Genomic DNA, 12,112 nt, shown 5'->3' with positions numbered 1-12,112 from the left:
GTGTGTGCTGAGCCCTGCCTATGACGAAGTACCACACACCATGAACGAACATGCAGTATGGAACTGTTTATTTAAGTCATTTATCAAAGTTATGTGAACTTGTTTTTCTTATATTAGCTCAGTGTGAGAGTCTCTTGAGTTTTGTTGTCATCTATGGCGCACGGTGTTTCACTGCTCTGCTTGGAGGAGAGACAGACAGCGACACAACCACGCCACTCCGAGTGCAACAAAGGCTGTGAGCCTTATCTGTGCGAAAGATGTACAGATGAGTAAAATTAACACTCAGTGGAACAAAGTTCATTCAGCTAACTGAGACACAGGCTGCAGCGAATCATCACTGAAAAATACTCTCCAGTGACTATTTTAGATTCAGTCTTGAGATTAAAATGTTTATTAGTTTTAATCCCATTTTACTCATTTTTATCTGTCAACAAAACTTAATGACATCATGGAGAACCTTCAGTCAAGGTGACAGGTTGTATAAAATAATGTGTGTGTCATGTCTCCAGCAGTGTGTGACAGGTTTAAGGGCTGATTTACGAGCACACACTTACTGATCATCATCTGAAAAGCTCAACATCTCTCTATTTATGCTCTCAACAAATAACTAATGTGAGCCAACTAGGATTTGTCCCCAGGTTCAGTGTAAACTCTGACTTATCCATGTGACTGTTAAGAAGCAGAAACATAACTTCTTTCTTCATGTGCAACATGTTAGTCTGGAGGTTTAAACTGGTGTCCTCTCACAGAGTTGGTCAGACACACACGGCTGATTATTTCCTGCTGAATTACCAGGCTATTCAACTGTCAAGCAGAGGCGATGGATTTGATAGAATTGAGTGAATTAAAAGTGATTTGAAAGAACAAACACGTGAGCACACTCAAACAGAAAAAAATGAATGAAGTGCACGGCCTCAAAAAAACTAGATAATAACAAAGGAGGCCAGCACTCACAAATGTCCTTTTAAAGGTCTTTTAATGTCGGCAGCAGAGCAAAAAATAGAGTGCTGGCCTCCTTTGTTATTTTCTGAATTAAAAGTGATTTCAAAATGCCTGATGAAGATCTGATGTTAGTTCGAAACGCTGATCTATTAAAACTACTGGGAGCTTTTAACGCAGAGTGCAGATCTCCTGCCTGGTTCTTAATAAGGTAACAGTACTCACAGAGGAAGAAGAAGCAGATCAAAGTGTGACAGAGTTTCATCTTGAGGCACTGATGGTTTAACGCTGTCTCACTCTCTTCTTCACTGACAAACCAGGAACTTCTCACTTCTCTAAATGATGGAGTCCCTCCTCTAAACCAAACCCAGCTCTGCCTCCTCCTCTCTCCATCACCTGCAGGTGTGTGTGTGGTGGTTTCACACTGAAACTGTAACTGGCTTAAGTTAAAGTGGTTTAATTATCAGACATGGATCTCTTTGACAAATCTTTTTGATATTCAGTCCAGTATAATCTGATGTTTCAAGCCAAGAATGCAAAAGAAGATTACAAAATATTTTCTTCAAGATAAGAACTTTATTAATCTTGAGGGGAAATTGTTGTGCAGCAGTTGCAATGCAAGGTAGAAAAAGAGTGCACATATACAGTTTAGAGTGCAAATATAAAATACTATTTAAAAAAACAACATTAGCAATGAGGTGCAAATCCAAATATACACAACACCCCAACTCAGACAGGTTAATGGTAAGCACTATACTAAAGCAGTGGTTCCCAACCTTTTGCTTTAAGGGACCTCTTTTCTATCATTAGTAAACTGATGACGCCTCACTAAGGGATGTGATTTATAGATATTTCATGTTACATTCAATGCATAACAATCACAGAACGGAACAACTGATAAACTGTACAATTAACCCCAACAGTTAACACACTAACTGCAGGAAGTTTGTGTGAAATGAGCACAGAGCTAACTGACCACAGCATCATGCAGCTTCAGGGTGTGATTATAGACGGCATCCCAGCATCATGCAATCAAAAGTGTCGACCTCTAGCGTGACATATAACATTCAGTCAGGAGTGCTTTATAAACAATAACAATGACATAACATGGCAACAATGATATACTGTCCCTGTTATATGGCTGCTGATCCCGTCCTCTGCTCGGGGCTCGGAGGATAAGGAGCTCCTGGACCTCATTGTTTTTCCAGCCACTGCTCTTCTTTGAGTTAGCTGCTAACTGCTAACAGCTGCTTTTAAAATCTCCCACAGTGATTCTCACACAAAACAAAACATCACACCTGTGTCTACCATGATCCCGTCCCGTTTATACAGACATCATTTCAGCGCTGTTACTACCTCAGCTCCAGGCTCAGAGGGGAGACAACGATGACCTCCCATTCTGTGATCGCACCTAACACACAGCACAGAGAGGCGGAATAATTGCGTGATATTCCCACCACGAACAGGCAGTGTAAAACAGGTTTGAGATGAGTTTTCCTTTTAGGAACTTTTAATACAATTCTCTGTCTGCATTATGTCATTTGTTAATGATTTTTATCAATCAAACATACTCAATAGGATTTTTTTTTTTGGACAAATTCTGAGTTTTCTTCCCCTGATGCTTCGCCATTGTTCTATTAACTCTCTGGCTGTTTTAAGTGCGTCCCTTTCTAATGCAGAGTGAGGGCTCTGTTAATACAGCTTGTGTTCAGGTCTTAATCATGCCCTGATCCTCTGAGGCTGTTTTTAAGGTGCAGCTCTGGACAAAGATAGCTGATTGTTGAGTCTTATTCTCAGGTTGTCAAATACCGACACTTTGAGTTGTTGGTTCGCTCCGAATGACAAACATCAGTATTTGCGTCAGTATTTGAATGCATATTATGAATGATATCATGAATGCACAGGGAAATAGGAGCGAGTGAATCGTCGTCAGTTAGAGATGAGATTGCGAAGATGTAAGAATCGATTAATCATGCAGCCCGACCATAGAGTTTATTTGACAATGTATGAACGTAGATTCATTTAGGTCAACTAAAAATAAGCTTGTAAAATGTTACAAATACCAGGTGGACTATTTAAATAAAGTGTTACCTCAAACATGAATTTTTTTGTCTAACCCTAAATAACTTACTGTGGTTATGATACATTAATAACGTTGCAATAACTTATTATAAAATGAACTCCATAAAACATTGAAGTAGTAAAAGAAATGCGGCAGCGTTGGAGCAGTGGAATACACTGACAGATGATCTTCAGCACGGCTGGCTTCAGAGCTTGTTTACACCAGAGGAACTGAGTAGATAACGGTATTGCTGTCACCACGGAGGGCGCTGCTGGATGAGCCGACGGCCTGGCTGGAAAAATTCAACTCTGAATATGTGAGTCTACTCGAATCATCTTCAGCCTGGAAAAAGAAAACAAGAAGAGGTCAAAGTGTCGAAGGACTGTTTGATTCTCACATGTAGTGCCTGTCAGATGCAGCTGTGTTCCCGCTGCACTACAGCTTTGTCACTTGTGTGTCTCTGCTACAGTTTTATGATCATAATAAAAACACATCTGCAGGTCACTTATGATCAGTGTGGTCAATGGCGGACTGGCCATCGGGACGTTCGGGACGAATCCAAATGGGTTGGTCACCAAGTGGGCCGGTGGGGCCGGCCCAGTGGTGAAAGAAAGAAAAAAAAAAGACTAGTGAATGTCAAGCTAGTTGCTAGCTGTCAGTGCTGCAATGTGCATCCCTCCCATGTTGTTTGTTTGTTGTGAGAGGTCCAGAGGGAACGTAGGTGTCAATCTTATGTTTTGATACAAAGAGCGGCCTCCTCCAGTATGAAAGAGGCCCTCGTTTTTCTTGAAATCTGATTGGCTTAGCCGCAGTCATCAGTCATTACTCATGGCAGACCAGGCTAGTTTGACCGTTAGTGCTAGCTACTGAGAAAGAAGAAAGAAACATGGATAAAGCCGATAAAAAAAAAGAAAGGGTGGTGCAGTGGAGCCGACAGTGCCATTATAGCAGGTGTATAAACATCAGCTAACGTTTGTGTGTAATGTGGAAGGTTGGATTTGGCAAATTGTATATTTCTTCTAGGTGTCCGTTTCAAGAGGCCAGCTAGCCTACTAGGTATTGCATTAAGTCATTATAATTTAAACCTGTACTAAAAGAAAATATGTGCTTGCTTTTTTCCTGTGGATGCATCATGCAATTAACGTGAGGTGGTGCTCCCAGTCCCAAGGACCATGAAGCTGAGGGACAGACTAACCCCAGTCGTGATGAGGAGGAGGATGAGACCAGAAATATGACAGGTGCAATGTGAAGGCACAGCCTACTATACATGACATTTTAGCCAGAGGAAAACCTTGTTAGTAGTACTAAGTGGAATTATTTTTGTTGTAGTAATAAGTTGACTAAAAGTTGACTATAGGCCATTTGTGGCCAATTCATTATTGCATTTATTTTATAGTCTGGAATTAAACAATAACTGCTGATGTCCTGATGCAGTTGATTCTGAGGACAGCGTTTGTGTAGTGTGTACAAGCATATAGAGGATTATAGGTAGAAATGTGTGGGCCGGTGCATCTGAATGACCCAGGCTGAATTTGTGTCCCAGTCTGCCCCTGAATGTGGTAACGGATGCTTCTGCCGCACGCCGTCTCTGTTTCCTGACATGTTTTGATGATCTGGGTGAACTTTCATTTAGCACCAACTCCAGGGTTCCAGCACCTTTTCCAAAATCATATTCAAGCACTTTCAAACATTGTAGAGGTGCAATTTTACTTTTCAGCATTTTGCAGCTGTAGCCCTGGAAAATGTGATTAGGTTTTCCATGACCGTATGTGCCCTGCTAAACCTAACCAAGACAAGGCTTTGACAAACTTCTCTGAACAGAACACAAACACAACACAAACAATGGAATAAACATCTTCACCAACTTGACAACACACGCAAAGCTTTTAGAAAAGCACTGCAAATAAAGAAGATCAAAGTCAGTGTTGGGCAAGTTACAAGTTACTAGTTACCTTCACATTACTGTCTGTCAATCAATCAATTTATTTGTCACATAAAATCAGAAAATATGATTTCAGTGGAGTGTAGTTACGGAGCAGTGCTTCACTGATTACACTACCTTTGTGTCACTTTCACCAAAATGACCTCAGAAGTAAGACGGGGTATTTTAAAACAGAAGAGGGTTGTGTTATTACCTCCGGAGGTTATGTTTTAGCCGCCGTTGGTCTGTTTGTCTGTTTGTCTGCAAAATAACTCAAAAAGTTATGAACGGATTTTGATGAAATTTTCAGGAAAGGTGGATAAGGGACAAGGAAGAGATGATAAAATTTTGGTGGTGATCGGTTGAAGCAAAGTGGATAAAATGATCGTCTGACAGCCTCAGCAGCAATTCCAATGTTTAATGAGACGGTGAAAATAGCGCCATCTGGTGGCCGGAAAGCATGCCTTGTTCTACTTGCTAAATATTGTTGTAATTCTAAAGTTGAAATTTATGTTGTGTGTTGGAAGAAAAGAAAGTGAAAAATACAAAAAAACATATTATATTCTGTGTTGGTACAAAATAAAAACGAAATAAATACACCACAGTGTCTCCATGGTGAAGGCATATATAACCTAATAATGATAGTGATGCAAATAACCTAATTGTGATGCATTCTGCAAAATCTGATGCAGAGGGGGAGGGGCTATCACCTACTTGGCGGAGGTCTGCACTCTCTGAGTGCTTTTCTAGTTTCACAGCAGGTAATCAAAGCACAGAAGCTCATGTTTATTGCAGTTCATAATTAAATCATGTGGGGGGCGATACTGTACAGCCTAATGAAGGTTCTCTGCTGGAGCACAGGTATGACCCATTCATGCATTCATATACAGTGATTACCACTTTATATTAAAATCCGATGATTATATTAATAACAGTGTGATGATATAGAACAATTAAACAGCCTAGACCTTTTAAAATAAATGACTCTCCTTGGACACAGGGAGGGTCAGGCAGAGGATCAACGTCTGATAATTATGAGATATTGTTTTGGTGTGGTCCAGTCACTATGACGAGCGCAAATTAACACACCAGAGCTGAAAGACACACCTGCCAGTTCCTGGTGTGCCGGTCGGCTACAGCAGCACCACAGAGAGAGTTATGTATAAGAACAGGAGTGTGTGTCGGTGTTGCTCCGCAGCTGTAGGAGATGTGAATGGAAACACAACGATACGAGCCTACAGTTAGCCTCATTCAGGTTAAAGTGGGAAGAAGCAGTGGGTTTATCGGGCAGCTGAGTGAAGTGGAGCCTGCGGAGGAAACACCGGGACCGTCTGGATGTAATAGTCCGTGGAGGTGCTGCGGTGCTCGGCTGCACAGATAGGAAACCCCTCGGCTGACAGGATGTACCACTCTCTCACTCCGCTCTCTCTCACGCAGGCGCAGAACGTACGTGCTACTTGGCCGTCGGATGTAGTCCGTGTAGTGTGTTCAAATGCAACTGACACAGGGCGACGTGAGGCGACGTGAGGCGATGTAGACGACGCAACAGTTGGCTTTCGTCGCCGCTAGTTCTTTGATGTCGGTTTGGCGCGTCAGCACCTTGAGCCTGTAACGCCCTGCAACACTGCTCAAAACACAAGAGAAACTGTTTCCAGGGGAGACTAAAAGTGATGGAAATGACCTATATATAATGTTTATTGGCTTATTTTACATTGTAATAGCAAGAATCAGTAACTGTGTAAATTGTGATTTGTAATATTGGGCTTTATAAATAAAACTGAATTGAACTGATGCCTAAATCATGTGAGCACATTATTAAAAAACATTTTAGGTCAGTCTTCCACTTCACTGACGGACGGACAGCCGACTTAAATAATTTCTACAAACCAAGTGTGTTCCTGCTGTGTGCATCACCTTTTAGTGTCCCCTGGAAACTCTTTCTGTCGTGTTGTTGCATTTTCTCTATATGTTGTGTTATAGAGAAGATGTTTTTTCATTTGCTTGTTTTGTGTCTGTGTGCATGTGTTTTCGTAAATTGCAGTTCATTGTTTGTTACAGAGCTGCCACAAGTCCAGCTGCTTGTTTGTCTCTGACGTCACAAACTAATAAACATCATCATCCATCCTTTGGTTGGGTGATTTTTCATATTTAGACTTTTAAGATATTTGAGTCAAACATTGTTCAAACTAACAGCCTGTGAAAGGGTCAGGTTGACGCAGCCTAAGGTTTTCTGAGCTCACAGCTCAAATAATATGACCTGTTTTCCTTACTGTATTTTGAGAACGAGCTGCAGTGACAGTGCTGAAGTCATCGCTGGTTCCAGCTCTCTTCGGTTTGGTATACACGGCGTAAGTGTGAATTGAAGAGCTGTCCACAGGAGGAGATCTGCTCCGTCTGTCCTCTCTGATGTTCTCATACACTTGGTTGGTCTACAGGAGGGGAGGGGTTTGGTTTATATCAATATCAGCTGGTTTCACAAACACTGGTGATGCTCAGATTTGCTCAATCTCACCTCTGTTTCCACAGGAGTGTCTGAAAAACACAACAGTGAGTTTAGAAAATGGCACAACACTGATGAAACACCTGCTATAGTCTGATGGAAACATTACATATAAACACATGAACAGATTCTGGCATTTTGTGCACGTAAATAAACTCTACATGGTGGTTCTGTATCAGAACTTAATTTTAAATAAAACCTTTTTTTTCTGTGAGAAATGGGAAGTTGCAGTGGTGTGGCCTGTGTGTGTGTGTGTGTGTGTGTGTGTGTGTGTGTGTGTGTGTGTGTGTGTGTTTCCTGTTGCCTCACCTTTGGCCTTAGAGGTCCTCTTCCTGTAAATTATCAGCACAGACAGTGATATTATCACCATGACGAGCAGAGTCAGACCCACGTACAGCAGCACATCTGTAGTCATTTAAAGAGAACAAGTTTGTTTCACACTGACACTGAGAGATACTTAAACTCTGGGTCAGTAACTATGGTAACTGACTCTGTGAACCGGACCTGCTCGTTGGCAGGTTTTCTTCAACAAACCCTGAGTTCATTTCCATCTCCTTCCTCTGACAGAGCCAGACATGCCGTTTCATTTCCTCAGTGATTCAGTCATATATATATTTCTGTAATGGGCGACATGTTCAGCCGCAAGTCAAAGCGACATTTGACACATTTGACCACAAGTGTCATGAGCACTTTTATAAAAAACAGACTGTGATCAAAACAAAATAGAGAGACAAGGATACGTCTCCTGAAACATGGTATAAAGTCAAAGACAGAGCTGTACGTTAACTTAAATGCTCCAAATGTTATTATAAATGTCTGACAACATTATAGAAATTACCTTATAGAGACAGGGAGCTGGGATTACTTAATACCCTGGTATAGAGACAGAGCGCAACGCATCTGAAAGCCATGCCCCCAAAGGGGAAACGAGGCCCGCTTTCCCCTCACACTTTCCCCCTCTGTTTCCAGCCTGTTGAGTTTTCCCTAAGTCCAAATGCTGAAAAGTTGCTGTGTGGTGGGCTGCACAGCCCATAAAAACCCAGAGCTTAGCTTTTATCAGCTGCCGAGCAGAAAAACGGAACCTTGTTGAAGACAAAAGTGGATACAGGCAATAAAACGTGAGGCTCCAACAGGGAAGAAACTGTGGGATCCTGACACTCGGTATGCCTATGTGTGCAGCTAACACTTTGTCAAACCCTCCAAATGTATTTGTTAGAGTAACAGTTAACTGTATTTATGTATGTTAAGCTAAAGCACTGACAGTATGAATGCAACTTCTGTTATAATTGTGCCCAGCGCTCCGCGATTCAAGCAGTCCATTCCAGCGGTCCGCTCTAGCACTTCTATCAATCTACCAGCATGTAGAGGCATGTCTCAAAACAACGTGTGGCGGTAGCAGGAGCAGGCTGACGGCTGAGCATGCCCAAATGCTCATCTTCTTAAAAAAGAATCTCCACATCATGTTTGTTCCAAGACGAGCAAGGTAAGGAGAAGGGACACTGAGGTAGACCGGCAACATTAAGCTTATCAATATACTGTTGCCTCTCTGGTAGGCATAGCGTGCTAAAATAATCCTTTGCCATCTTATTATTAGCTAATTATTAGCTAGCTATAGCTAATAATGTTAGCTAGCTAGCTAGCAATTCAGACGTGGAGACTTGAAGGCGCGGCTGCAGGGGCAGAATAACAGTGAACAAGTGAAGAAGCGGAGGAGAAAGCGGGCCTCATTTCCCCTTTGGGGGGCGTGGCTTTCAGACTATGACGCGCTGCGCTCTGTCTCTATAATGTTATACTATGATCCCGCCCAAGCCTATAGATGTACCTCTAGTTGTCTCAGTGTCCGGAGTTGTGGAGCCTTTTGAACTGGAACTTAAATTCTGTGTTGTTGTTGGTGTGAAGGTTGATGGGACTGCCGATGAAAACACAGGTAAATTCAGGTCCGGTGTAGAAGTGGTCGGGGCTGTGAACAACAAAAAGTTGCAAACACAAAGAAGTCCTTATTAGAGAAATGAGATTCTCCTGTGTGTCTGTTACTAATGTTACACAAAGCGTGAGTGAATCCATCAGCACACCTTAAATTTCACCTCAACAACTTTGACCATCAGTTTAGTTTTTATATGACAGACACTTTTAGTAATGAGTGGATCTTCAAGTGTTTAAAAATATACATTAATCGTTCTGTGGACGATAAACCAGGTGCAGACTTCCATCTGTGTCACCGCTGATGAGGAAATACAGCGAGTGCTGGACGGAGCAGTGAGTGACAACAACCCCGCCCACATTTAAGAGGACTGTCTGAACAGACTGAGGGTCTAGGTACCATGTCTGAAGGCTTACTGCTGGCTCCAAAGGTACTGGACTGAAAGGGTTTGGTGGAAATAGGGCTATATATATAGACTACTTCCAGCCTAGACAGACAACTTGTTTATTTCTGCTGTAAAGCTGGGCATTTTAACATGAAGGACTAAAAGGATTGACTGTGTTTTGGAGCCATCCTCAAGTGGTCATTCAATGAACTGCAAGTTCTGGCACTCCTAGTCTTCATTTTCCAGCCCCGGAGGCTGACACTTGTTTTTAGCAGATGCCTTTTACAAGAGCGATAAACATACAAGTGCAGTGAGGTAAGTACGTTTTTGAGATCTCAAACAGCACCATGACGTCAGAGTATGATACAGTGCAAAACAGTAGAAGAGTAAGAGAGGCAGAGTAATTAAATACATATTTAAAATACATTTAATTGAAATACTGTGTGTCTCTGCTCAAGTGGAAACTCACCATCTGTGACACTGATCCTAAACCACCGACTTTGAGATCTGTCCAGACCGCACACATATCGTCCTGAGTCAGACTTGGTCAGCTGACTGATGCTCACATACAGAAATCCTCCTGATGAAAATCCTTTTACATATCTGATGCTGTATCTGTCTTTCTCAGCTTCAAAATCAGTTGTTTCAACAAGAACGTCTTCTTTTTTACATTCTTCCTTGCAGAAGTACATCCTGTTCCCAGAGTGAGGGAAGGAACATTCCACAACAATATTTCCTCCAGTTCTTGTATGGAGGGTTTGTTCTTCAGAAGAATGTCCAGTCAGCAGTGCTGTTAAAAAGATGAGCAGTGGTTATTATCTCTACTCTCAGGGTGCTGTCACACCTGTAGTTCAGTTCATTTGGTCAAACCAGAAGGAAAAATGATTGTTGCATTTAAGTTTTGATTTGGTTCCTGTTCACACTGACCTTTGCAAACAAATCAAGAGGAGTAAACAGGAAGTTCTACTGTCTGACAGGTGACTGGTTGATTGGAAAGTTTTGGCGTTTGTCATCCTGCACCATCAGGACCCACATGGGGAAATCAAATTCTGGTGACTAACAGAAGTTTGTGCAGCAGCTGTGTTCACACCTGCCCAAACAAACCGCACTGAGGGGGCAAATGAACTGGTTGTTTGGTCCATACAAGGGTTCGATTAACAGCTTTCACACCTGCCCAAACGAACTGTACTAACCACACAAATAGACCTGAGTTCACTTTGATTAAACCAAACAGGTTAGGTGTGAAAGCACCCTAAGATGACATTGTCTTATAACAATAATTACGGTTTTTGATTTTAGTCCCAGTCACACTGGGAGCTGTCCAGTTCAACCAGTCTGTGACTGTAACAGTTTCACACAAACAGTTCAGTATATGATCTGATCATCTGCACACAATCTGACTTGATTCCAACCTGATCTCACAGAAATACGTGAAATGACCACGACCTCTTAACACCGCATTCCGTGGTAGCAGCACGTAATGGGTTGAAATTACGTGCTGCCACCACGAAAACAATGCCAATGTAAAGTCAATTAGGGTCCTCTCCCGTGGTGGACACATGGATTCCCTGATTCAATCACGTCACGTCAACCTCGTTTTCCTCAATGATATCTTTAACATTCCTGTATACACACAAAAACACGGAAGTGTTCTTGATATTAAAACGGCAAATATATTCCTCTGTTATAATTTCCCACCAATAATAATAATAATGATAAGAACGTGATAGTTCGGCTGTTCTAGATATTTGTTATAGCCTATTCAAATATTCAATCCCAAAAATGCCGTTTCTAGAGAACGTGCTAAAATATCTGAAATGAACCATCATGCCTACTTTTTCTTAACATATTTCATCTAGGTGCAGTGTCATTACTAGTTCAGCTTTACTAGACATTTGATATATTCAGTAGATGTATCTTTTTACGACCCTGTTTTACAACAAGCCGCAAAAAACCTACCGTCCCAAAAACGTCATTTTTAGAGTACTATCTAAAATAACTACGATTAGCCAACATCCTTGCTTTTTTCTTACCATGGTTCAGCAGGTTTACAGCAAGCCGCGAACGAACCTACTGTCCCAAAAACGCTGTTTCTAGTTTATTAGCTAAAATATCGAAAATTAGCCGACATCTTTACTTTTTCTTACCATAGTTCATCTAGGTGCAGTGTAATAACTAGTTCGGCTTACCTAGATATTAGATATATTGGGTAGATATATCTTTTTACAACCCTATTTAGAGCCCTACTTTGCAAATCAGAAGAACTACAACTATGTTGCTGATATGTATCAAACTGCATGGCGCGGTCCCAGGGAATTGTAGTTTTTTAAAAATCTAAGTGTTTTTCCCAGATTTGGAAGTTGTAAATACTGAATTGAGAGTAC

At 41.6% G+C, this 12,112-nt stretch overlaps 1 protein-coding gene across 1 annotated transcript in view; it reads right to left on the bottom strand.

The window, feature by feature from the left end:
* Positions 1–1,540: 1,540 nt before the first annotated feature.
* Positions 1,541–12,112, bottom strand: part of LOC126402231 (uncharacterized) — a 12,637-nt gene continuing 2,065 nt past the window's right edge. Inside the window, exons 2-7 of the mRNA XM_050064018.1 lie at positions 10,198–10,518; positions 9,245–9,382; positions 7,732–7,827; positions 7,435–7,454; positions 7,193–7,351; positions 1,541–3,343 (exon numbers count right to left, since the gene is read on the bottom strand). Of these exons, the coding sequence (XP_049919975.1) occupies positions 3,218–3,343; positions 7,193–7,351; positions 7,435–7,454; positions 7,732–7,827; positions 9,245–9,382; positions 10,198–10,518 (860 nt within the window). The 3' untranslated portion in view covers positions 1,541–3,217. The remainder of the gene's footprint in view (positions 3,344–7,192; positions 7,352–7,434; positions 7,455–7,731; positions 7,828–9,244; positions 9,383–10,197; positions 10,519–12,112) is intronic.

The sequence above is a fragment of the Epinephelus moara genome, chromosome 16, assembly GCF_006386435.1.
Source record: "Epinephelus moara isolate mb chromosome 16, YSFRI_EMoa_1.0, whole genome shotgun sequence".
Taxonomy (NCBI): Eukaryota; Metazoa; Chordata; class Actinopteri; order Perciformes; family Serranidae; genus Epinephelus; species Epinephelus moara.
This window is presented reverse-complemented; position numbering and strand designations above follow the sequence as displayed.